At 39.9% G+C, this 27946-nt stretch overlaps 3 protein-coding genes and 1 long non-coding RNA gene across 6 annotated transcripts in view; 2 read left to right on the top strand and 2 right to left on the bottom strand.

Annotated features, from left to right (window-relative positions):
* Window positions 1–16976, bottom strand: part of LOC307032690 (uncharacterized protein) — a 29183-nt gene extending 12207 nt beyond the window's left edge. For 2 of the 3 annotated variants that reach the window (XR_013806359.1, XM_079670844.1), the window contains exon 1: window positions 1893–2521. Coding sequence is in view for 2 of the 3 variants with exons in the window: in XM_079670844.1 (XP_079526970.1) it covers window positions 1893–2085 (193 nt within the window). In the remaining variant the exon portion in view is untranslated. Of the gene's footprint in view, window positions 1–1892; window positions 2522–11828; window positions 12273–15949 lie in introns of those variants that run through there. The other variant, XM_079670843.1, reaches the window with a different exon arrangement.
* LOC307032686 (uncharacterized protein) overlaps window positions 1–27946 on the top strand; it is a 528358-nt gene that overhangs the window by 165382 nt on the left and 335030 nt on the right. The window lies entirely within an intron of this gene.
* On the top strand, window positions 5479–6767 carry LOC307032285. Its single transcript, XR_013806215.1, has 3 exons — window positions 5479–5626; window positions 6080–6154; window positions 6251–6767. It is a non-coding gene; the product is annotated as an uncharacterized lncRNA (long non-coding RNA).
* On the bottom strand, window positions 21873–27569 carry LOC307031215 (uncharacterized protein). The gene is made up of 2 exons (XM_079668123.1): window positions 27109–27569; window positions 21873–23574 (listed from the first exon to the last, which is right to left on the bottom strand). The coding sequence occupies exons 1-2, from the start codon at window positions 27299–27301 to the stop codon at window positions 22322–22324; spliced, it is 1446 nt and encodes a 481-aa protein (XP_079524249.1). The 5' UTR covers window positions 27302–27569; the 3' UTR covers window positions 21873–22321.

Below are 27946 nucleotides of genomic sequence, written 5' to 3' on the forward strand. Positions count from 1 at the left end.
GGGAAGTTTTTCGGAGTGTAGACGGGGGCCCATACGCAGTCAAAACTATGCTGGGTTGGACTGTCAATGGACCTCTCAGAGGAGACAGGAGTAGTGAAATGACTTGTGGACAGCCAGATGTCACTGTCAATAGGATATATGTTGCAAACCTTGAAGATCTGTAGTATAGTATATACCACACCATGGTGTAAACCACCCAAAGAAGAAAAATATGAGATATTGTGTTCATAGTCGATGACTCAGCACCTCGCAACTCATGGCTTACAGGAAGGATTGTGCAAACCATTCCAGACAGAAGAGGTCTAGTACGTCAGGTGCGAGTGAAGACAAAAACTAGCTATCTGGACAGGCCTATCACAAAGATCTGTCTTCTACAGGAAGCAGAAGAGCCGTGAGGAAATTTGTGAACTTCATAGACCTTGACATTTTTTCCGACTTTTTACTAAGTGATAGTAAAGATCACTCCTTCATAGGCTAACAAACTATATATTTTTTATTTTATTTTCTATTTTTTGCCTAAAGAAGAAAAGGACACTTTAACAAAGGACGTTTTTATCCTTAAAAGTGTTTTCCTTGATTGTCTCCTACATCATTTTCAGTTGTGTAATTATTATGTTGATATAATTAGGGGCAGGAATGTAGGAGCCACATTTGAAGTATGTTTTCTGTGTTTGTTACGATACATGTTTTTTTTAGTCACTATAGGTGGTGGGCGTGTCATTGGATTTGTGTGGTGACGTTTGTGGTTATATCCGGTTGCTTTTACCTGCGCACTTTGTAATAGATGGAGGGGGAGTGAGCTAGAAAAGGACAATTGTTGTTGATCGCAAGCACGCATGCACACGTAAAAGGAATATAGGCCTACGCATATGGATATGGAATGTTTTTGCTTTGGAAATAAAAGGTCAAATGCATACTTTTGGAAAGACTGAGTTTTTGCGCATCCAGTGTTTTTTCTCTTGTTTAGTCCCTCGCGGCACTTTGTTTGGATATTACTGCCGCAACAGTAGGGTGGTTAAGAATGGAGAAACCAGCTCGAGTGCGCTAGAATTTGAAAGTACACAACCGGAAAAAATCTGCCCCTTCAGACTTCCTTACAGAGCCCCTCCTCCAACACACACGAACGTGAACATGACCAATGAGGGCACGAGATAAGTTTTTGCACAGATGGAAGGCTGACAGGCAGGTAGGCCATCCAGTTACTTTAGCCGGGCCGGCTCAGATGATTGGTCGTGCTTTTTACAGTACTACGGCTTCCACAGATGACATTTTATTATGTATTTATTGTCAAAGCATTTAATGTATTCATTGCCATTGGGATGTTAAGAGCATTCCATGGAATAAAAGTGTATCTGAAGTGAATTACCTACCCCACCTTTAAGATGTAAAATATGATTTTACCAAGTAGGCCATCAAGGCATTGCTAATTCCTGGCTACATATTACACAGATTCTGCGTAATAATGCCCTGCCCCTGCATCTTCTATTTCAATCTTTTTAGCAGATTTAGCGTTTTTAGTGAGAAAGAATTCCGAGATACTTTTTTGTGCCATGTCAGTTACTCCTCACTTGTGTTGTGCGTCACGTTAAAAGTATCCGACTAAAAAACATTTTTTTTCTTCTTCCCTGAAGCTAAATAATGTATTATATAGTTTAAATTCATCCTTTGAATAATAATATAAAATATATCTCAGGCACAATGAAATGTAATCAAAAAATATATATCACAAAATTAAATTTGCAGGCATAGGAGCTCCGCCTGCCTGACGCTAGGGGGTGCTGCAGCGCCCTCAGCACCCCTCTTCCAGCGCCCCTGGTCTAAAGTGTTATTGATGTGATAATAAAGTGTTACTGAAGAGTGTAAAGTGTTAATGAAGAGTAAAGGGAACATACCTGCTCTGTGTATCCGAAGCTGAGGCTGTAAAACAGCGTCCAGTAGTTTCTGGAGTCTCTTGTTCTCCTCTTTGGAAAGAAACAGCTCCTCCTCGAGCTCTGCTATTGTTTGTTCAAACAGAGCAAATATCTCTTCAGCAGCAGCAGTTCGTCGCTGCTTCTTCAACGACAGCAGCATTCGAACTTTACTCATGTTTCCTAGATCACCTTTTCCTGCAGACTCCGTTAAACACACAGTTTCTCTCTCCGTCAAACTCTCAATCTGACTAGTGTTGCTAACGTGTTTCCAGCTAGCATGCTAAGCTAGCTCCTTTAGTCCGAGGTAAACGCTCCAGAAAAAAGAGCACAGAGTCCATTCCGAGGTTTATCCAGACACACAGATGATGGATCAGTAGTGCTGGAGCTCACACACACTTTCTCCGGAACAGAAGAGAGAACCGTAGCGACGAGACGCCACATGCAGGGCTCGAGTTAAGTGTGACTGTGAGGCAATGGGAGCTGAGCTCCCACAAGGAGGGTTATGGCTAGAAAGGATCCGTCTAGTGTAAAACTCTCGCGAGAGTTTGCAAGTCACGTGGCTGAATGTTTACGTTTGGCAGGCAGCCTTTCAGTTACGATCGTTAACATCAGTGGGCCCAGGGGCGGACTGGCCATTGGGAATACCGGGAGTTTTCCCGGTGGGCCGGTGCTGTGCGTGGGTCGGAGGGCCAAAAAATGAAGGAACCTATGAATTTTCTATCTATCAGATAGTTTCACTTTGACCTAGCTTGCAGTTGCTTAAAGATGGATAAACTAGCTCCAAAGCGTAAAGGCGTTTTTGTATGGTTTGTGTACAGTATACAGTATTGTAGCAAGCCCTCAGAGGGAGGGGCTTGCATAGGGGGGGGGGGGGGGGGGGTTCAGTGGGAGTGGCTGTACCCGTAGGATAGAAAAGATGGAAGTGACGTCTGACTCAGAGGTCGGGTCGTGCGGCTGTGGAGAAGAACGTGTTGCCCACATTCTGTTACTGAGTTTAGGCTAGTTAGCTAGCAGGTTTATTGTTTTGGGTGCAGTCACTTTTGCCTGTACTTGCTGTTCAAATAAATGTTGAAAGAAAAAGTAAATCTGTTTACAATAACATATGGGTGTTGAGAGATGTATTTAGTCCCTAATTTTGCTCTCAAAGTGCACCAAATTGATGCATTTAACTTCAACATTTAAAAAAAAATCTTCCCGGACCCCCCTAGAGGAGGTGAGGTCCACCACCTGCCCACACCCCCTGTTAAATTGTCTCATCCACATTGAGGATGCTTCCTACGCCCATGTTTTATTCCATGCGTCAAGTCAGGGAAATTGGGTCCAAATGTTATTGCATCAATGATCTGTTAACATTAAAATCACTAAATATATGCTGTAACTATTTTGCTATAAGCAACTCAAGGGCTCAGGTAATGTGACTACTATATGAATAATGGTCCAAAATAACAATAAAGGCATAGGATTTTTTGTTAAGTAACATACTTTTGTCGTCGGCCGGCCGATACATGTCGTTCATTAAGTGGGCTTGTCTGTCAATTAATCCCCGGGCCACCTTTTCCTCCCAGTCCGCCCCTGAGTGGGCCACATCAAATGATGTTGAGAAGCTAAACCATCTATTAATTATGTAAATTACAGGGAGTGTGATTGTTGAAATAGGGTGTTAGCGGTCTTGCTGTTCAAAGAAGAATGACAACACTGTAGATCACCAACACTGGTTTATTTTCTCGCTCCAACGAGAGTTAAAACGAGAACGTGACGTCATATTTACACAAGACGGATCCTTTCTAGCCATAACCCACAAGGAAGGGGGTTATGGCTAGAAAGGATCCGTCTAGTGTAAATATGACGTCACGTTCTCGTTGTAACTCTCGTTGTAATCGGAGCGGCTCGGAAACACATCTACAGCAGTAACATGCAACATACACATTAATGCAGCAGCAATATTAATAGAGAAACATCAGACATAATAGTAAAACACTGCAAGGGAACACTTCTATTGCACCAGGAGCTATCTTGGCACTTTTACTGCGACAACGTTGACTTGCCTGTGAATAAAAAATGTGTGTCGATTCATTCCAACCTTCTCAACATATGCATCACTCAGAACAGAATGAATGCTTTTCTGTTGCCCTTGGGCTACTGACAGAATATTTTTAAGCCAGCTCCGAGGCATGTAGGTGTGCTGGACTACAACTGTGGTTAGAAATGATGCCCCGCTTCTCTCCAATGGCATTTTTCCAGTCTCGAAATCCATCATTTATGAAGATTGTGTTTTTTCGTTTTTTACTAAATGACATACAAATGGAGCAATAGGTGGAATCTTCTGAAACAGAATATCTTAGCCAAGGATATTTCTCCTCCCACTTCATGTTATCGCGTAATTGCTTTTCACCAAACTTTGTTTTGGGGTAATTATGTTCATGTTTGAACCACTTATTTTTGAGAAGGCAGTATTTTCTTCATCAGTTAGTGCTTTATTTTTATACTTGGCTGGATCAAATTCATGTAGAATTGTCTCTCTTTGACCGTTATCAGCTCTCTTACCCCTCATCTCTCTCTCATCTATTCCTGCCACCTCTCTTCCGGCCTGGTCTACTCTAGTATTGGTATTTGGTCTCTCTTGTCCCCTTGTGTCTCCTGTGCTATTTCCCTCAGTCTCCATTTCCATGTCTCTCTCCTTTCCATAACCTGCACCCTCTCTTCCATCTCTTCCATTACTCTCTCTACTCTTTCTCTTTGTTCAATCTCTCCCTCGTGGTTAAATGTTTGCTCCTCCTCACTTGACGCTCCTGCCAGTGAATTAAAAGCAATTCAGCAATTTAGTTATTTTCACTTGTTTGTTTGCATTCTTTTTTTTTATTTAAATCTGTTTTGTTTGATTCTCAAAAGAGAACAAAGATGTAAGCAAATTGTGTTTTATACAATTGTATGTTATTATGACATCATAACTGCAATAGATATATGTTGTTTTAAAATTATGCCTATTGTCTATAAATTAAGACTATTGTTATAGATGGATAGATGGATAGATAGATAGATAGATAGATAGATAGATAGATAGATGGGGTTATTAAGCCTACATTCTTTTGTGTGACTCCAGTTCCTCCCTGATTTCCATCACTTTCTCTCTGCCTGTCCTGTCTCTTCCTTACCAAAGCTGAGCTTCGACTGACGTAGTCTTTTCATCTGAGTCAGTGTAAAAAGAAAACAATACAATGTTATATCTTCAATGTTTTACTCAAATTGAAATGAAAGAAAAGCATTACAACGTTTGTTAAAAGGTAATCCTTCTGACATTGGATGGATGTAGTTAACTTTAGCTCTCTAGCTAGTTTATTCAAGCAATTCAAATCAAAGTTTAGCTGCAATATAAGTTAGTGTGCATGTTGTCGGACGTCCACTGACTAACGTAGAGCGTTCACACAGGATCTGCTGGTCCTATGATGTCCTGTGAGGAACAAGCAGCCCGCTGGACTCAGATCTCTAGATACCTCATCAGTCCTCCGCTGCAACGATACAAGCCCGGGCTGCGGTGGTTTGTTGATACATGTTGTCTTCTTCTGTTTGCTTTAATCGAGGTTACGTAGTTATGCAGCGCCCCCATGGTCAGTAAATGGAAGTACTACAAAGAACTCCGTTTAGTGCAGTTATTTCACAAGTTTTGTATACACAGCTCGGAAAATATTACCGAGGTCCGGACCTCGGTGACCTCAATGGTAGATACGGCCATGGGTACAACGCCGTTGACCTATTAGCTTAGCTTAGCTAGCTGGCTGAAAAAAGTATAAGCTAGAAATTACAGTTGCTGTTGACGTGTTAGCTTAGCTTAGCTAGCCGGCTGAATGAACGTAAAAGCTAGTAATTACAGTATTAACACGTCTTCATTCATCTGTAGTGTACTCCTAGTGGTTTTATGATGATACTGAAAACTGTATATTTCAACCTGAGTAGCCATAGTGCATGCTCCAGCACAATCCTCTGTATCCATGTTCACTTACATTGTCCCTTTCAAATGAAGTGGAAATAGTAAACAATGAAGAATAGTGGAAGCTATCCCCAAGAACAACATTCGAAAGCTGAATATGAGGAATTTGAATTATATAAAGTGAAGGCATTTTGAATTGTTAACATGTTACTGTTATAAGTTTCACTTTATTATCAATCCTCAGGATCCTTTCTTAAGTTTCTGGCACCAGCAGCAGCAACGGGAAAGGATAAGGTGCCCCCTCCAAATGCTGATGATGGTAAGTTAAGTATTCCACTTTTAATTGATTATACTGTGCATTGCACTCCAAAGATTCCTTGTAACATGATATTCCCTGTTTCTTTTTTGGTCATAGCAGTTAAGTCAACATCTACCTCCAGTGGGGCGTCAATATCTACCTCCAGTGGGGCGTCAATATCTACCTCCAGTGGGGCGTCAATATATGCTTCCAGTGGGGCGTCAACATCTGCCTCCAGTGGGGCGTCTACATCTGCCTCCAGTGGGACAGCAACATCTTCTCATCATGAAGATGACACGTCAACCCCTACCTCCAGCACCACTACCACGACTACAAAAGGTTTGATCACATCAGACAACCGAGCACAATGGCCAAATGTCCTAAATGATAGTGAAAAGTGTGCACTAGTAACAAGAGGACCAATACAAGAAACAGATATAGTCTTTCTGCAGAATACTGAAAAAACTTCACGTAGATTTTTGAAGGAAAACTATTCTGGTTTTAATTGTTCTTTATATTTATATGCATGATTTATTCGTTTGTGTATGTCTTCTATATTCATATTACTAACTAATAACTAACTTTGAAAATAACAAAAATGTGAAGTTGTTAAATAAAAAGCTGTTTACATTTAGCAATTTTTTGTTGGTGGCAGATTATTTATAACACAATGGTGATGAAAGCTGGCTCGAGGGGCCCCCAGTGAATTTTTGCCTAGGGCCCCCAGAGGCCCTAGAATTGGCCCTGTATGGAAACATTCGTTAGCTAACAATGACATTATTGTTCTATTAATATAAAGGGAGGTCAGGTACTCTTTCAAACAGCTGCTAGTTATGGGTACTTTTTACTGAAGTACATTTCAAAGTTCTTTAGTTTTACTTGAGTAAAGAAGTTTAGTCAGTACTTCTACTTTCACCAGAGTATTTTTAAACACGAGTATCTGTACTTCTACTTGGGTAAAGGATGTGTGTACTTTTGCCATCTCTGCTAACGGATAATACTAATATAGGAGAAAGGGAAAATAAATTAACATATTACAGCTTGCCATGTTAACCTCTTATCTCGAGTAACTAGCCCACTAATATCATTGCTCAAGGCTCTGAGAGGACATGAAAGCCTCTCTCAGCAGCCGCTGTACTTCCTCTTCAATATAACTCCCACCATTGTCAGAAACTTTCTTACGGCATCAACAACTATTTTGATTCTTTCTGACTTTCTTTCTGCCTCAGCAGCACAGTTGATCCCCATGGACAGACACGCCAATATTCCTCATGACTCCTACCTGCTTTACTCTCCCTATTTTCTCAACTCTACCTGTAGTGACTATTTAACCTAATCTATACTCAAGCCACTGAGGGATGGGAACGGGAGACCTTTGTTCTGACGCGTGTTCCAGACGATAAAACAATTTCCATACGAGTCGTGTATCTTTCAATCTAGTATCGATCCATTTATTTTGTGTTCAATATGCATGCCAGTCACGCTGTACCAGGTTTAACTCAGCTCATCTCGACAGGGCTTCTCCAGACACGGTCAAAACACTGTTTGCTTCCGTCCCACACACCTGAATCTGATCACCCGGTGATTACTTATATGCACTCATAAGTTCAATGCTCCATCCTGTGTTCAATGTTGGAACTGCATTATACATTCAACTTGTGCAGATACAATTAAAACAAACAAGATACCTTATGGCTCCAACACTTCCCTTTCTCTCGTTCTTCTTCCTCAAGCATTGTTTTGTTGGACCTATTCTTGGTTATTTTAATCTCTCTCTTTGGACAATCTGATCGCCATGCTTTGTGATTCCCCCCACACTGACTATACTTTGGTTCCTTCTCAATTTCTACCGCTGCACAACTTATCCCTATATTTGCCACAAATCACCAAGGCATGTCTTCAGACCAAAGAACTGTGACCAAATTACAACATTGTTTGCACTGTATTGGCTTGGGTTCAAACATCCTCAATTGTCGCGTTCACACCGGAGTACTTTTCCCTTTTAGTTCCGTTTGTACCCATTATGTTGCGTTCACACCAAAAAGAATACTTAGTGCCGGGAACTTTTTACCCACATTTTTAATGCCTGCTAGAGAGGTGGTACTATCCTGGGGGGGAAAAGTGCCCAAGTTCTGGTTGGCTGGGCGAATTGCAAACCACGCCCCGTAAAACTCTGAAAGTTTTGTGAAGCCGCCATTGTATTTGTGGCATTAGCATTATTAGCATTAGCCCCGCGCACCAACGGAGAGAGAATAAGTTATGGCAACAAAAAAAAAAAAATGGGAGCGGTGGAGTGATGAGGAGTTGTCGGCGTTCTGGCGATTTACTCGGAAGGCTTCAGTCGAAGCTGCTGGGAGTCCCAGCAGCTTCGACTGAAGCCAAATCCCCAACTCCGGGGACTTCCGGCCGGGGACTTCCGACGGCAGTATACGCCGTGAAGTTGTTTGCGGCCTGCCAGCAGGCCCGGACTGGCCATCGGGAGGACCGGGAGGTTTCCCGATGGCCTGGCCTGTTAAGTGGCCTGCTGGCCTGAGGATTTTAGTTTTTTATGTATGTATTGTGAACGCAACGCTGCGCAAATGTGGGTCTGACTCTGCCTCACAGAGGGTGACTGGCTGTCTACATGATGTGGCCTGCCGACATGGCCACTTTCATACATATCATACTAATACCCTCGATTGGTCTCGTGTCATTCAAGCTCAGGAGTGTATGTGTGGCGCGAGCGAGAGAGAAAGCGTGCCCACCGGTTACGTGTATTGTTGTTGTTAGCATCTGGTGCTAGCTAGCTGCGCTAACGGATATAATGAGCTGTCAACAAGGTGGAGGAGAGTCCTCTCCTGTCAGACTGAGAGACTGATAACTACAGCTCAGGTGAGGTAAAGGACAACTTAGTCTAAGTTCTCTGTGGGTCTCAAACGGTTTGGTCACCATTTATGTAAACACATATTTCCTTTTGAAGGGGGAGTGATTAGTCAAATACTCATGAATAATACAAAAAAAAGTTAACTAGGTGAGAAAAGGTAGGATAAACTTTAAAAACTTGTTGAGAGCTAGAACTAGTCTTTGCTGCTGCCTCAAAGAGAAGCAGGGGGGAGAGGGGGAGACGGGTGAGGCTGGTTCAGGAGCCCAGACACACTCACAACTATAAATGAACCAAGTTTTGGGGAACCATGTCCCATTTGCGTAATCTTCCCTCAGGGGAAAGTACTCCGGTGTGAACGTGATTGGTACTTAGTGCCCTGGGGTAATAAGTGCCGGCACTAGGTACAAAGTACGCGGCTAATGGGTAACTGATGTGATCCAGGAATACTTCGTCCAGCACCGAAGTCCATTGGGACTTGGCTTGGGAAAAGGAAGGTCACCGGTAAGAGTCCCCGAAAGACCAAGTGCAACCGATGTGTCTCTGAGCAAGGCACCTTTGAAGCCACTGATACCTGGGCAGTACATATGGCAGCCCACTGCTCCTAACACTAGGATAGATACAGAATGTACATTTCCCTTCTGTGGGACGATTCATGGTATATTCTTCTCCATGTACACACTTCAAATGCTGTATTATTTACTGGAGGAACTTACACTATACCTAACTGTTTATAATATAATTGTTTTCTGCTACTTAACACCTCAACATTATATCTCATATGAAAATATGGAACTTTTTGTGGCACAATTTTTTATTTTAAAGCTTATTTTACAGATTCAGATTTTTGTACAAAATAAAATCAACTTGTAAATTATTTCGTATTTCAACAACAAATAAACCAGCAAGCCGCATAGCCAATAATGTTATTAAAAATAGCTCCAACTTTATCAGCTTGAATATTAAGGTGATGAACAAATTGATAAATACATAATTATAACAAATATGATTTATTAATAAATGAGTACTTTTAAATGTGGTATTTAGATGTTAACACTGCAAAAAGTATAATCATTTGTAATATTTGTATTCTTTCTATATCCCTGATAATCTTCAAAACCCTTTCTGGTTCTTTGACGGCTCTATCCAGACTATCTTCTGGTTATTCTCTGCATCAATCCCTATTATCTCTTACAACAACAAAAAACAACATCTTGGACATAACCGCAAGACTGTAACCTCTTCACATTCTGTTGAGATTGTGAGTCAATTACTAGCCATGTTTTACACATTGCTGTTGAATCACTAATATGTGGATGACAGTTGAACTGGATGATTTAACATGTATGCCATCTGCTGGAAAGAAGACGTATCGCTCTGTTGGCGTTGTTTGGACAACAAGAACAGAGTGAAGCTCTCATACCATAAACAAGCTTTGAGTACATACCCTGTCCTGCAGAGAGCACACAGCCCAACAGCACGTTTTTGGTCTAGCGTCACTTTCCAAAACGTTTGCATTAAGACACTAAGACTAGCTGGTCCATTGTAAAGGTCAGTCCACCTTAAATGAGCAGTGGGTGATCAGCAGGTGAAAGGCAGGACACGGAAACTTGGTCCTGAGGAGATATAACGATTATTAAATAAGAACTAGTCGAGTCAAGGGGTCAAAGAAATTAAATGTTTTGATTAGTGAATCGGTTGCAGATGGGTGAAAACAGGCTTAGGGAGTAACGTATTACATGTAACAGCATTAGGTCATCAGGATACAAAATAGGAAAATGTATTGCCTTAAAGTTACAGAAGCAAAAACACTCCGATAACAGGTACATTTATGTAAAACAGGGCTCATTAACAGGATAGCAATGATACAAAACATTTAGAAATAAAGAATAGATCAAATCATCCTATATGGAAACTTGGAGCCCTCAATCCAAATAAAATGGGTCATCAACAGTCAGTGGTTAACGTATACATCAGAATGACAAAAACATTAAACATATTGTCCACTTATGTTGATACAGATGGAGTTCATTTAAGTCTTATATGGATGTTGTACAACAATGTTAATCCAGTCAGACAGATTTCTCTCACGTGTGAACAGTCATAAGACTTATTCATTGTCCTCTCCATCAGCTTCTGTTTCCATGTGTTCAGCTGAGCTGCTGATTGGAGGCTCTGCCTCTCCGTTATTCTCAGTTTGAATTTCATTAAGCTGTGAGGACTGACGACCAACACACTTGTGCCTTTGGAAACGACCACGCCATTTAAATATTTTGTCACAAACATTGCAGCTGTATATTTCCTCTCCTGTGTGGACTCTCATGTGTTCCTTTAAACCTCCACTCTGTGAAAAAGCTTTCTCACAGACTGAGCAGCTGAAGGGTTTCTCTCCTGTGTGGACTCTCATGTGTGTCTTTAAATTTCCACTACGTGAAAAAGCTTTCTTACAGACTGAGCAGCGAAAGAGTTCCTCTCCTGTGTGGACTCTCATGTGTTCCTTTAAACTTCCACTGTGTGAAAAAGCTTTCTCACAGACTAAGCAGCAGAAGGGTTTCTCTCCTGTGTGGACTCTCATGTGTGTTTTTAAATTTCCACTGTGTGAAAAAGCTTTCTCACAGACTAAGCAGCAGAAGGGTTTCTCTCCTGTGTGGATTCTCATGTGTAGATATAGATCTTTTCTATATCTAAACGTTTTCTTACAGACTGAGTAGCTGAATGGTTTCTTTTCAGCACTACGTCGTGGATCAATGACAGATTCTTGTCTACTTTTCAGTGAGTTTGGGCCTGAGGCAGGTTCTCTGGTCTCCTTCCAATCAGCACTGTGTTCAGCGTCACGTTCAGAAGAGTCATCAGTGTCTTCAGAAGAGTCATCAGTGTCTTCAGAAGAGTCATCAGTGTCTTCAGAAGAGTCTCCAGTGTGGTCCTCAGTCTTTGGTTGTAAACTGCTCTCTGGATCTGAGTTCCTGGCTGGTTCTGGTCCTCGACAGTCCTCTCCATCAGCTTCTGTTTCCATGTGTTCAGTTTGTCTTGGATGAGGCTGTGAGGACTGAGGTTTCTCTTCCTTATCTTCACTCTTTACAGGGTCAGGAGTGAAAGTGGACTTGGTGATATCAGCCTTCCCCAGCTCCTGAAGCTGCTGTCCCTCCCTCCTGATCCTGAGTTCCTCCTGTTCCTGCTTAATGTGTGGGGGGGTCTCTGGGTCCTCCTGGTCCGGACCCGAGCTCCGCTCCTGCTGGTCAGGGAGAGGCTCTTCTTTAACCACCACCAGCTGCTGGACATCTGCAGGAAACAGGAAAGACACTGTTATGTCAGTCTTGGACAGTCTAGGGGAAAGCATGCTCGTGAACTGTCAACGGGGGGGGGGGGACGGTTCGCCGTGTTATGCATGGCTGCTGCACCTCGCGGGAGCGTGCACAACGTAAAGCCAAAACTCACAGACATGTCAAAGAATAACACATTTTATGGCACCCTCTTATGTCATAGTAATGATGGCTCAGTAAAATGTTCCCTGTCAGTGTTTCATTTATGATGTTTCTTGATTATTTTGTATGTTGCATTTCACTGCTGTAAATGTTTAAAGTTGCGCTTGTATAAATGATTATAGATGAGGGAACCTGCTAAATATTGAAATATGTGTGTTTTTTATATACAGTACCAGTCAAAAGTTTGGACACACCTTCTCATTCAATGGTTTTTGTTTATTTTTAATTTGTTTCTACTTTGTAGATTAATACTGAAGACATCAAAACTATGAAAGAACACATATGGAATTATATAGTTAACAAAAAAGTGTGATTTTTTATTCTAGATTCTTCAAAGCAGCCCCCTTTTGCCTTGATGACAGCTTTGCACACAGCTAGTGTAATTAATGGCTCACGAACTTTAAATGTTAACACAGAGAGAGAGATCAATAAAACATAAACACAGATATGGTTGAGATTAATCAATATTCAGTTGCACAACAACAAATAATAATATTGGAGTACACATAACAGCACCACGCGTTCATGACAGCATGGTAATGATTTGTTATGAGGGATTTTATATTAACGAGGCGGCAGTTAGCAGCTAGCTAATAATTATGCTAATGTACACATCAATCGTTATGTACTTATATTACGCTGTAACAGGATCTAGTGATATCCAAGCAACAGAGCTTTGTTTAGCATGAAATAATTATTGCATATATATATATATATCTCTATCAGTGCAATAAGCTTCTTAGTAGGGATGCACCGAATATTCGGCCGCCGAAAATTATCGGCCGAAAATGGTTAAAAAGGCCCTTTCGGCCAAAAGTGTTTTAGCACCGAAAAAATATCACCGAATGTCAGGGAACAGGGTTACGTTGATCAGCTAACGTGTTGTTGTGATGACGTAATCAAAACGCGGCGACAAGCACGGCGCGCGACCATGCTCGCGGCTGGCTCACAGCCAACATGTCTGGCGCTTGGAGATATTTAAAAATATCAGAGAAAGAGGCGCGGATTGCGATTTGTAAAACGTGTTCAGCTGACATTTCTCGAGGGGGTGTCACTGCAAAGACTTTCACCACTTCGGGATTAATCCACCACTTGAAATCAAAACACCCGGACAAATATGCGGAGTAAGATCAAATCACAAGCACTGACAGCGAGAGACTGTTCAGCGCTGCCTCTCATGTGCTTGATGAGAAGAGGAACAGACTTATGGCTGATAAAGCAGAGAAGCTACTGTTCATTAAAAAGAACCTCCCACTTTTCCTTCATAAGTTGACAAGGCTGGCTTATCATAAGCTTATCTAGTTCTACATGTCTACTCTATACCCACTTTCCTGAACAATTTTCATTGTGAGTTATAATTCACCATCTCAGGTTATCATTAGGGGGAAATGACAGCAGCACAGTGTTCAATATATTGTACTTTTGGTATCTAAATGATACAATGTTGTTTACATTGCTCATGAGGACAGACCACCTTATTTGCAGATTCTTGAAATTGTAATTTAATTTGTAATTGATTGTGGATTTTGTATCCAGTTTTCACTTTATGTATCTTTATACAATGTTTACTACTTTGCTTATGAGGACAGACAGCCTTATTTACAGATTCTTGAAATTGAATTGTAATTTCATTTGTAAATAGTTACATTCATGTGGATTTATCCAGTTTGCACATTTGTATGCATGCACTTATAGGTGCATTTGTTGTTGTTGAAGGCCTGGCTGTTACAGTCTTTATTTACACTATTCTGTTGTGGGCCTACTGGCCTAGATGTTTATGCAGTTTTAAAGCACCGTGGCTTTGTTCTGAATGCACTTTGTTGTAGTTATCCTACAGAGAAAAGAAAATGCACTTGACTTGGAATTAATTTACTGTATACATTCAAAAGTGCTGAATAAATGTTTTATGGACCCATAATAGTGATTATTATTTAAGTTAAGTTTAGCCATAATCATGTCTTTTTCCATAATCAGGCAGCTGAACAACATTGGTAAAAAATGTATATATTATATATATATATATATATATATATATATATATATATATATATTTCTATTAATCATTTTCAGCCTTTCGGCATTCGGTTTTCGGCCAACTGTTTCCTATTTTCGGTATCGGTTTCGGCCAAGAATTTCCCATTCGGTGCACCCCTACTTCTTAGTGCAATAAGAAGCTACAGGGACGTTAATCTAACGTCGGTAATATTAACTTTATTTAATACAACATTTACGGTACAAGATTTAAATCCTACAGCCCATGTAGTATAATAATGAATTACAGCAAACATGTCCAATATATCCATTATTACAGCTCCGTGGGATGGCAGTAAGGTGATATGGGTCCGTTCTTATTGTGCATCCATGGGTAAAGATAAACTCATGTAGTGCTGCACACGTAACATGAACGTGCCGGGCGGCGCGGCCCCGTGGGTTAGATGCACGTTCATAATGCAGAGGGAAATAACTCTCAGAATAACGTTATTAGCAAATTTTTACAACTTGAGGAACGAATGTTTTTAATAAGGGCTATACAAGTGTTCATACTGGGTAGTTTATTTAGTTTAAAAAAAATTATCCAACGATTTATAAACCACTCGTGACAAACGTGATCTGTCTCTTCAATTTGTGTCAAACACAGACCTTATTTGGAGCTATTTTCCAAAATCCTATGGAGAAATTGCATTGCTTTTTATCGAAGGAACCGGAAGTGGTAAAAATGCTAACTTACTTCCGGGTTTTAGGACACGTCACTGTGGTTCTCTATAGCTAATTTGAGCTAATAGGCTAACGTAAGCGTGGTGCTATCTCTCCACCATAACGCAGCTCACGTGTCCATTTTATGTTGTCCATTGAAATGCAGGTATGTGAGTTTTGTACACCAGTTTGTTTATGTTTAATGTTTCACATTTTATATACTACCACTATACGATCATTTTTGTGCTGTTGATTATTGGACACTTATTTTGTAAAGGAGATTTTCATACCGCGTGAGGATCTCTTGAGAAACGCAGCTCACGTGTCCATTTTATGTTGTCCATTGAAATGCAGGTGTGGAAATAAACTGAAGTAATCACCAGCTCTGAGTGGTCTGTTGCCGAGCCGACACCACACCGGGGTTACTTCATGTCAGTTACTCGTCACTTGTGTCACTTTAAAAGTAGCTGACTAAAAACTAACTAAAAAAACATATTTTTTATTTTTCTTCCCTGAAGCTAAATAATTTATTTTATAGTTTAAAAGTATCATTTGAATAATAATATAAAATATATCTCAGGCACAATGAAATGTAATCAAAAAAGACATGTCAAAACATTTAAATGTGCAGGCATAGGAGCTCCGCCTGCCTGACGCTAGGGGGTGCTGCAGCACCCTCAGCACCCCCCTTCCAGCGCCCCTGGTCTAAAGTGTTATTAATGTGATAATAAAGTGTTACTGAAGAGTTTAAAGTCTTAATTAATGGTAAAGGGAACAGACCTGCTCTGTGTATCCGAAGCTGAGGCTGTAAAACAGCGTCCAGTAGTTTCTGGAGTCTCTTGTTCTCCTCTTTGGAAAGAAACAGCTCCTCCTCGAGCTCTGCTATTGTTTGTTCAAACAGAGCAAATATCTCTTCAGCAGCAGCAGTGAGTCGCTGCTTCTTCAACGACAGCAGCATTTGGACTTTACTCATGTTTCCTAGATCACCTTTCCCTGCAGACTCCGTTAAACACACCGTTTCTCTCTCCGTCAAACTCTCAATCTGACTAGTGTTGCTAACGTGTTTCCAGCTAGCATGCTAAGCTAGCTCCTACAGTCCGAGGTAAACGCTCCAGAAAAAAGAGCACAGAGTCCATTCCGAGGTTTATCCAGACACACAGATGATGGATCAGTAGTGCTGGAGCTCACACACACTTTCTCAGGAACACAAGAGAGAACCGTAGCGACGAGACGACATGGAGGGCTCGAGTTATGTGTGACTGTGAGGCAATGGAAGCTGAGCTCCCACAAGGATGGCTGCGTCTATCTTCTTCTTCTTCTTCTCTTGCTTTTGGCGGATTGCAAACAACTTAAAAGGTGCATACTGCCACCTACTGTACATGAGTATGCATCATCACATCATTCCAACTCATTAACCTATGTTCTAATCAAAATAAAATTAAAATAAATTAATAAAACCATTAAATAAATAAAACAAAACAAAACAAATCTATGTTCTTTCCTGACCTAATGTTAAATTCTTTTTCCTACCCCAGTTTCACTCAAAAATTTAAACAGTGCCTTTCTGGTAGCTTTTACTCCCTTTCCTTTTGTTCCCAAAACACCAACCACACTCCACTCCCTCTCTGCCTCTCAGACTTTAGCCTTTAATTGTTCTCTTTCCGCTTTATAGATGTCACAGTGTAACAATATATGTTCTACATCTTCTTTTACTGCACAGTTCCCACACTTGTTACTGTCACTTTCCCCCATGATATACAGCGTACTGTTCAAAGCCGTGTGATTTATTCGGAGTCTAGCCATCATGACTTCCTCCCTTCTGTTTCTTTCTTTATGAATATTAATTGTAATTGTATTCTGTACTTTGTGATAGTCTTTGCCTTTCTGGTCTTTCTCCCACCTTTTCTGCCAGATCTCCATCCCTTTCTTCTTAATGGCTGCTTTTCCTTCTCTTTTTCCAAGTTGAACTGGTAATGTTATTTGCTTTTGTAGTGCAGTTTTTGCTAATCTATCAGCACACTCGTTCCCTTTCCCCCCCTCATGTGCAGGCACCCAGCAGAACTGTAGATCTAAGCCGCTTCTGTGCAGTCTTAACAGGCTATGATTCAGTTCTATGAGAATGTCTTCTCTAGTAGTTGTTGTTGACTGTATGCTTTGTAATATGGAAAATGAATCTGTACATATCACCACCCTATCTGGTCTGACCTCTTCAACCCACTGCAATCCTATTATTACAGCAAGTATTTCTGCTGTATACACTGATAATTGATCAGATGTTCTTTTAAAATAGATATTTTAAAGTCTGGGATGTATATGCCAACTCCAACACGCTCTTCCTTGTTCTTAGAACCATCTGTATAAATGTGTAGGTAATTGTAGTACTTTTCGTTCAGATACATACTTGTTTTAATTCCCACTTCATTTATTTGCCACTCTTTTTTCCTTTCTATGATATTCATATCTATGTTAGCTTCTGGGAACAGCCATGGGGGAACACTGCTAATTGGAGCCGAATAGTTTTGAAGAGCCCCTCAGGTTATCTTTAATCTTCTCCAAGTTCAGTTACATCATTAGATCTTTAAGCCATAGAGATGCTTTAGGTGGTATCGAAGATTTCCATTCTAGGAGTATTCTTCTACGTGCTAAAATAGATGCAAAGGCCATACTGTCCTTAGTTTCCCCCCTTATCATTTGGTGGCCAGGTAGTACTCCAAAAATGGCAGTTTGGCCCTGACTGTTATCCATCCCATAATAACAAGATGCATTACATTAATGCACATCTCCTCTCCTCTCTACCTCTTTGAAATCAGCACAGCTCTCCACTTCAAAAACACTTTATAGTATTTTTCAGATGTCAATATTGTTGTTATTATAGTCTTAAGACAGTTTATCAATTAGCTTTTATAACATTCCTATCCATTTTGTTTTGCCAAGTATTCTTTTTGTCTGTGTCTCTATATGCACCACATATACCAGAGATCATTCATGTCTAATTTATAACCCTACAGCGGGGTTATTTTGGTGAAAGCAACGCAAAAGTAATATAAAAGTAGTGTAACTTATTACATAAAAAAGACAGTAATATGTAATGTATTACATTTTGGACATAACTTGCCCAACACTGTCTCTCAGTGCCCAGGGGCCCCGGGAGGTACTAATCCGGCCTTGGGTACGGCCTTGACTGTACTTAAGTACATCTTTCTGGTATCAGTACTTTACTCCACTACTTATTTTTCTGACGACCTTTTACTTTGACTTCTTACATTTTGAACACAAATACCTGTACTTTCTACTTCTTACATGTTGAATACAAATACCTGTACTTTCTACTTCTTACATGTTGAATACAAATACCTGTACTTTCTACTTCTTACATGTTGAACCCAAATACCTGTACTTTCTACTTCTTACATGTTGAATACAAATACCTGTACTTTCTACTTCTTACATGTTGAACCCAAATACCTGTACTTTCTACTTCTTACATGTTGAACCCAAATACCTGTACTTTCTACTTCTTACATGTTGAATACAAATACCTGTACTTTCTACTTCTTACATGTTGAATACAAATACCTGTACTTTCTACTTCTTACATGTTGAACCCAAATACCTGTACTTTCTACTTCTCACATGTTGAATACAAATACCTGTACTTTCTACTTCTTACATGTTGAACACAAATACCTGTACTTTCTACTTCTTACATGTTGAACACAAATACCTGTACTTTCTACTTCTTACATGTTGAATACAAATACCTGTACTTTCTACTTCTTACATGTTGAATACAAATACCTGTACTTTCTACTTCTTACATGTTGAACTCAAATACCTGTACTTTCTACTTCTTACATGTTGAACTCAAATACCTGTACTTTCTACTTCTTACATGTTGAACACAAATACCTGTACTTTCTACTTCTTACATGTTGAACCCAAATACCTGTACTTTCTACTTCTTACATGTTGAACCCAGATACCTGTACTTTCTACTTCTTACATGTTGAATACAAATATCTGTACTTTCTACTTCTTACATGTTGAACACAAATACCTGTACTTTCTACTTCTTACATGTTGAACCCAAATACCTGTACTTTCTACTTCTCTCTACTCTGGTATATTTTCATTCACGGACACGCATGTTCCACAACACACAAACTGAACAACACTCAATTTTCCGATCGCTACCAGCGTCCTTGCGATCTTGTTATAATAACAAGTGCACGTTACTGATGCAATATGGTTGAGACCATTCGGGCCTATTCTAGAGGGGTGCAAGGAATAGTCCAAGTAGTGGGGGAGTTTTATACAATATGTTTAAAACATAAAAATAAAAAGGTTTTAAAAAGTTATTGTTTAATGTTTTAAGGAGGTGACGCTACTCAGCCAATCAAATCGGTGCAGTCAGCACGATAGATTCAAACACACACAGAGACACGACAAGAGGAGAGAAACAGTCGGAGTAATTTCAAATGGCGGAAGGTAGACAGCGAAAACAGAGCATTTAATTAAATTTTCTCTTACTGGACCTCTTTGAAATGCAATTGAATACCCCTGCATTATAGCAACAACAACAATAATAATAATAATAATAATAATAATAACAGCAATAATAATTGGGAGGGGGGGGCGCGGCTGTTCTTATGTTCTCTGAGGGGAGGCTCACCTACCCACACTTTGAAAACCCCTGCTTTTGTTTGAATGTGTGTTTGGTGACGTCATCGTTATTATTTAGAGTCATTGCGTGCCTATTGATTTGAGCACGATCCGTGGATCCATCATTTCCTGGTCTTCTCTAAAGAAGAGGGACCAATGGAAACGTTGTCATGTTGCCGTTGTTCAGCATTCAACGATCTGAAGGTGAAAATAAATGTGAAACCTGAAAAAACAAGATTTGAAACTGAAAAAATAATTGTTTTGAGTCTGAAAACGAAAAATCTGTGCTGAAAAAAATAAGGATTCAAATATCAAAATATGTATAAAAGTGAAATCTGAAAATAAATATATTAACCAAAAAAATTGAATCAAAATCATATTCAACCTGAAAAATTATTTCAAATATTTTTTTTTAGTTTGAATAAATCTTTGTATTTTTCAAAGTTCAGGATAAAAACTTGAACTTTCAAATAAATTGTATTTTTTTGAATGATCAAAACTTATGACCCTGAAATAGCTCCATACTCCAACACTTCCCTTTCTCTCGTTCTTCTTCCTCATGCATTGTTTTGTTGGAACTATTATTGGTTATTTAAATCTCTCTCTTTGGACAATCTGATCGCCATGCTTTGTGATTCCCTCCACACTGACTACACTTTGGTTCCTTCTCAGTTTCTACCGCTGCACAACTTATCCCTATATTTGCCACAAATCACCAAGGCATGTCTTCAGACCAAAGAACTGTGACCAAACTTACAACATCGTCTGCACTGTATTGGCTTGGGTTCAAACATCCTCAATGGGTAACTGATGTGATCCAGGAATACTTCGTCCAGCACCGAAGTCCTAGGGACTTGGCTTGGGAAACGGAAGGTCACCGGTACGAGTCCCCGAAAGACCAAGTGCAACCGATGTGTCCCTGAGCAAGGCACCTTTGACGCCACTGCTACCCGGGCAGTACATATGGCAGCCCACTGCTCCTAACACTAGGATAGGTGAAATGCAAAATGTACATTTCCCCTCTGTGGGACGATTCATGGTATATTCTTCTCCATGTACACACTTCAATTGCTGTATTATTTACTCGAGGAACTTAGACTATACCTAACTGTTTATTATATAATTGTTTTCTGCTACTTAACACCTCAACATTATATCTCATTTGAAAATATGGAACTTTTTGAGGCACAATTTGATTTTACAGCTGATTTTACAGATTCAGATTTTTATACAAAATAAAACCAACTTGTAAATTATTTCGTATTTCAACAAAAAATAAACCATCAAGCAGCATAGCCAATAATGTTATTAAAAATAGCTCCAACTTTATCAGCTTGAATATTAAGGTGATGAACAAATTGATAAATACATAACATAAATATGATTTATTAATAAATGAGTACTTTTAAATGTGGTATTTAGATGTTAACACTGCAAAAAGTATAATCATTTGTAATATTTGTATTCTTTCTATTTCCCTGATAATCTTCAAAACCCTTTCTGGTTCTTTGAAGGCTCTATCCAGACTATCTTCTGGTTATTCTCTGCATCAATCCCTATTATCTCTTGCAACAACAAAAAACAACATCTTGGACATAACCGCAAGACTGTAACCTCTTCACATTCTGTTGAGATTGTGAGTCAATTACTAGCCATATCTCACACATTGCTGTTTTGAATCATTAATATGTGGACGACAGTTGAACTGGAGGATTTAACATTTATGCCATCTGCTGGAAAGAAGACGTATCGCTCTGTTGGCGTCGTTTGGACAACAAGAACAGAGTGAAGCTCTCATACCATAAACAATCTTTGAGTACAGATCCCGTCCTGCAGAGAGCACACAGCCCAACAGCACGTTTTTGGTCTAGCGTCACTTTCCAAAACGTTTGCATTAAGACACTAAGACTAGCTGGTCCATTGTAAAGGTCAGTCCACCTTAAATGAGCAGTGGGTGATCAGCAGGTGAAAGGCAGGACACGGGAACTTGGTCCTGAGGAGATGTAACGATTATTAAATAAGAAATAGTCGAGTCAAGGGGTCAAAGAAATGAACATTTGTGATTATTAGTGAATCGGTTGCAGATGGGTGAAAACAGGCTTAGGGAGTAACGTATTACATGTAACAGCATTAGGTCATCAGGATACAAAATAGACAAATGTATTCCCTTACAGTTACAGAAGCAAAAACACTCCGATAACAGGTACATTTATGTAAAACAGGGCTCATTAACAGGATAGCAATGATACAAAACATTTAGAAATAAAGAACACATCAAATCATCCTATATGGAAACTTGGAGCCCTCAATCCAAATAAAATGGTTCATCAACAGTCAGTGGTTAACGTATACATCAGAATGACAAAAACATTAAACATATAGTCCACTTATGTTGATAAAGATGGAGTTCATTTAAGTCTTATATGGATGTTGTACAACAATGTTAATCCAGTCAGACAGATTTCTCTCACGTGTGAACAGTCATAAGACTTATTCATTGTCCTCTCCATCAGCTTCTGTTTCCATGTGTTCAGCTGAGCTGCTGATTGGAGGCTCTGCCTCTCCGTTATCCTCAGTTTGAATTTCATTAAGCTGTGAGGACTGACGACCAACACACTTGTGCCTTTGGAAACGACCACGCCATTTAAATATTTTGTCACAAACATTGCAGCTGTATATTTCATCTCCTGTGTGGATTCTCATGTGTTCCTTTAAACCTCCACTCTGTGAAAAAGCTTTCTCACAGACTGAGCAGCTGAAGGGTTTCTCTCCTGTGTGGACTCTCATGTGTGTCTTTAAATTTCCACTACGTGAAAAAGCTTTCTTACAGACTGAGCAGCGAAAGAGTTCCTCTCCTGTGTGGACTGTCATGTGTTCCTTTAAACTTCCACTGTGTGAAAAAGCTTTCTCACAGACTAAGCAGCAGAAGGGTTTCTCTCCTGTGTGGACTCTCATGTGTGTTTTTAAATTTCCACTACGTGAAAAAGCTTTCTCACAGACTGAGCAGCGAAAGAGTTCCTCTCCTGTGTGGACTGTCATGTGTTCCTTTAAACTTCCACTGTGTGAAAAAGCTTTCTCACAGACTAAGCAGCAGAAGAGTTTCTCTCCTGTGTGGACTCTCATGTGTAGATATAGATCTTTTCTATATCTAAAAGTTTTCTTACAGACTGAGTAGCTGAATGGTTTCTTTTCAGCACTACGTCGTGGATCAATGACAGATTCTTGTCTACTTTTCAGTGAGTTTGAGCCTGAGGCAGGTTCTCTGGTCTCCTTCCAATCAGCACTGTGTTCAGCGTCACGTTCAGAAGAGTCATCAGTGTCTTCAGAAGAGTCATCAGTGTCTTCAGAAGAGTCATCAGTGTCTTCAGAAGAGTCTCCAGTGTGGTCCTCAGTCTTTGGTTGTAAACTGCTCTCTGGATCTGAGTTCCTGGCTGGTTCTGGTCCTCGACAGTCCTCTCCATCAGCTTCTGTTTCCATGTGTTCAGTTTGTCTTGGATGAGGCTGTGAGGACTGAGGTTTCTCTTCCTTATCTTCACTCTTCACAGGGTCAGGAGTGAAAGTGGACTTGGTGATATCAGCCTCCCCCAGCTCCTGAAGCTGCTGTCCCTCCCTCCTGATCCTGAGTTCCTCCTGTTCCTGCTTAATGTGTGGGGGGGGCTCTGGGTCCTCCTGGTCCGGACCCGAGCTCCGCTCCTGCTGGTCAGGGAGAGGCTCTTCTTTAACCACCACCAGCTGCTGGACGTCTGCAGGAAACAGGAAAGACACTGTTATGTCAGTCTTGGACAGTCTAGGGGAAAGCATGCTCGTGAACTGTCAACGGGGGGGGGACGGTTCGCCGTGTTATGCATGGCTGCTGCACCTCGCGGGAGCGTGCACAACGTAAAGCCAAAACTCACAGACATGTCAAAGAATAACACATTTTATGGCACCCTCTTATGTCATAGTAATGATGGCTCAGTAAAATGTTCCCTGTCAGTGTTTCATTTATGATGTGTCTTGATTATTTTGTATGTTGCATTTTACTGCTGTACATGTTTAAAGTTGCGCTTGTATAAATGATTATAGATGAGGGAACCTGCTAAATATTGAAATATGTGTGTTTTTTATATACAGTACCAGTCAAAAGTTTGGACACACCTTCTCATTCAATGGTTTTTGTTTATTTTTAATTTGTTTCTACTTTGTAGATTAATACTGAAGACATCAAAACTATGAAAGAACACATATGGAATTATCTAGTTAACAAAAAAGTGTGATTTTTTATTCTAGATTCTTCAAAGCAGCCCCCTTTTGCCTTGATGACAGCTTTGCACACAGCTAGTGTAATTAATGGCTCACGAACTTTAAATGTTAACACAGAGAGAGAGATAAATAAAACATAAACACAGATATGGTTGAGATTAATCAATATTCAGTTGCACAACCACAAATAATAATATTGGAGTACACATAACAGCACCGCGCGTTCATGACAGCATGGTAATGATTTGTTATTATGAGGGATTTTATATTAACGAGGCGGCAGTTAGCAGCTAGCTAATAATTATGCTAATGTACACATCAATCGTTATGTACTTATATTACGCTGTAACAGGATCTAGTGATATCTAAGCAACAGAGCTTTGTTTAGCATGAAATAATTATTGCATATATATATATATATATATATATATATATATATATATATATATATATATATATATATATATATATATATATCAGTGCAATAAGCTTCTTAGTAGGGATGCACCGAATATTCGGCCGCCGAAAATTATCGGCCGAAAATGGTTAAAAAGGCCCTTTCGGCTGTCGGCCGGAAGTGTTTTAGCAACGAAAAAATATCACCGAATGTCAGGGAACAGGGTTACGTTGATCAGCTAACGTGTTGTTGTGATGACGTAATCAAAACGCGGCGACAAGCACGGCGCGCGACCATGCTCGCGGCTGGCTCACAGCCAACATGTCTGGCGCTTGGAGATATTTAAAAATATCAGAGAAAGAGGCGCGGATTGCGATTTGTAAAACGTGTTCAGCTGACATTTCTCGAGGGGGTGTAACTGCAAAGACTTTCACCACTTCGGGATTAATCCACCACTTGAAATCAAAACACCCGGACAAATATGCGGAGTAAGATCAAATCACAAGCACTGACAGTGAGAGACTGTTCAGCGCTGCCTCTCATGTGCTTGATGAGAAGAGGAACAGACTTATGGCTGATAAAGCAGAGAAGCTACTGTTCATTAAAAAGAACCTCCCACTTTTCCTTCATAAGTAGACAAGGCTGGCTTATCATAAGCTTATCTAGTTCTACATGTCTACTCTATACCCACTTTCCTGAACCATTTTCATTGTGAGTTATAATTCACCATCTCAGGTTATCATTAGGGGGAAATGACAGCAGCACAGTGTTCAATATATTGTACTTTTGGTATCTAAATGATACAATGTTGTTTACATTGCTCATGAGGACAGACCACCTTATTTGCAGATTCTTGAAATTGTAATTTAATTTGTAATTGATTGTGGATTTTGTATCCAGTTTTCACTTTATGTATCTTTATACAATGTTTACTACTTTGCTTATGAGGACAGACAGCCTTATTTACAGATTCTTGAAATTCAATTGTAATTTCATTTGTAAATAGTTACATTCATGTGGATTTATCCAGTTTGCACATTTGTATGCATGCACTTATAGGTGCATTTGTTGTTGTTGAAGGCCTGGCTGTTACAGTCTTTATTTACACTATTCTGTTGTGGGCCTACTGGCCTAGATGTTTAAGCAGTTTTAAAGCACCTTGGCTTTGTTCTGAATGCACTTTGTTGTAGTTATCCTACAGAGAAAAGAAAATGCACTTGACTTGGAATGAATGTACTGTATGCATTCAAAAGTGCTGAATAAATGTTTTATGGACCCATAATAGTGATTATTATTTAAGTTAAGTTTAGCCATAATCATGTCTTTTTCCATAATCAGGCAGCTGAACAACATTGGTAAAAAATGTATACATTATATATATATATATATATATATATTTCTATTAATCATTTTCGGCCTTTCGGCATTCGGTTTTCGGCCAACTGTTTCCTATTTTCGGTATCGGTTTCGGCCAAGAATTTCCCATTCGGTGCACCCCTACTTCTTAGTGCAATAAGAAGCTACAGGGACGTTAATCTAACGTCGGTAATATTAACTTTATTTAATACAACATTTACGGTACAAGATTTAAATCCTACAGCCCATGTAGTATAATAATGAATTACAGCAAACATGTCCAATATATCCATTATTACAGCTCCGTGGGATGGCAGTAAGGTGATATGGGTCCGTTGTTATTGTGCATCCATGGGTAAAGATAAACTCATGTAGTGCTGCACACGTAACATGAACGTGCCGGGCGGCGCGGCCTCGTGGGTTAGATGCACGTTCATAATGCAGAGGGAAATAACTCTCAGAATAACGTTATTAGCAAATTTTTACAACTTGAGGAACGAATGTTTTTAATAAGGGCTATACAAGTGTTCATACTGGGTAGTTTATTTAGTTTAAAAAAAATTATCCAACGATTTATAAACCACTCGTGACAAACGTGATCTGTCTCTTCAATTTGTGTCAAACACAGACCTTATTTGGAGCTATTTTCCAAAATCCTATGGAGAAATTGCATTGCTTTTTATCGAAGGAACCGGAAGTGGTAAAAATGCTAACTTACTTCCGGGTTTTAGGACACGTCACTGTGGTTCTCTATAGCTAATTTGAGCTAATAGGCTAACGTAAGCGTGGTGCTATCTCTCCACCATAAAGCAGCTCACGTGTCCATTTTATGTTGTCCATTGAAATGCTGGTGTTGAAATAAACTGAAGTAATCACCAGCTCTGAGTGGTCTGTTGCCGAGCCGACACCACACCGGGGTTACACCATGTCAGTTACTCGTCACTTGTGTTGTGCGTCACTTTAAAAGTAGCTGACTAAAAACTAACTAAAAAAAATATTTTTTATTTTTCTTCCATGAAGCTAAATAATTTATTTTATAGTTTAAAAGTATCATTTGAATAATAATATAAAATATATCTCAGGCCCAATGAAATGTAATCAAAAAAGACATGTCAAAAAATTTAAATGTGCAGGCATAGGAGCTCCGCCTGCCTGACGCTAGGGGGTGCTGCAGCGCCCTCAGCACCCCCCTTCCAGCGCCCCTGGTCTAAAGTGTTATTAATGTGATAATAAAGTGTTACTGAAGAGTTTAAAGTCTTAATTAAGGGTAAAGGGAACAGACCTGCTCTGTGTATCCGAAGCTGAGGCTGTAAAACAGCGTCCAGTAGTTTCTGGAGTCTCTTGTTCTCCTCTTTGGAAAGAAGCAGCTCCTCCTCGAGCTCTGCTATTGTTTGTTCAAACAGAGCAAATATCTCTTCAGCAGCAGCAGTGACTCGCTGCTTCTTCAACGACAGCAGCATTTGGACTTTACTCATGTTTCCTAGATCACCTTTCCCTGCAGACTCCGTTAAACACACCGTTTCTCTCTCCGTCAAACTCTCAATCTGACTAGTGTTGCTAACGTGTTTCCAGCTAGCAGCACAGAGTCCATTCAGAGGTTTATCCAGACACACAGATGATGGATCAGTAGTGCTGGAGCTCTAACACACTTTCTCCGGAACACAAGAGAGAGAACCGTAGCGACGAGACGCCACATGCAGGGCTCGAGTTATGTGTGAGCCAATGGAAGCTGAGCTCCCACAAGGAGGGGCATGGCTGCGTCTATATTCTTCTTCTTCTTCTCTTGCTTTTGGCGGATTGCAAACAACTTAAAAGGTGCATACTGCCACCTACTGTACATGAGTATGCATCATCACATCATTCCAACTCATTAACCTATGTTCTAATCAAAATAAAATAAAAATAAATTAATAAAACCATTAAATAAATAAAACAAAACAAAACAAATCTATGTTCTTTCCTGACCTAATGTTAAATTCTTTTTCCTACCCCAGTTTCACTCAAAAATTTAAACAGTGCCTTTCTGGTAGCTTTTACTCCCTCTTCTTTTGTTCCCAAAACACCAACCACACTCCACTCCCTCTCTGCCTCTAAGACTTTAGCCTTTAATTGTTCTCTTT

The sequence above is a fragment of the Notothenia rossii genome, assembly GCF_949606895.1.
Source record: "Notothenia rossii genome assembly, chromosome: 3".
Classification (NCBI taxonomy): Eukaryota; Metazoa; Chordata; class Actinopteri; order Perciformes; family Nototheniidae; genus Notothenia; species Notothenia rossii.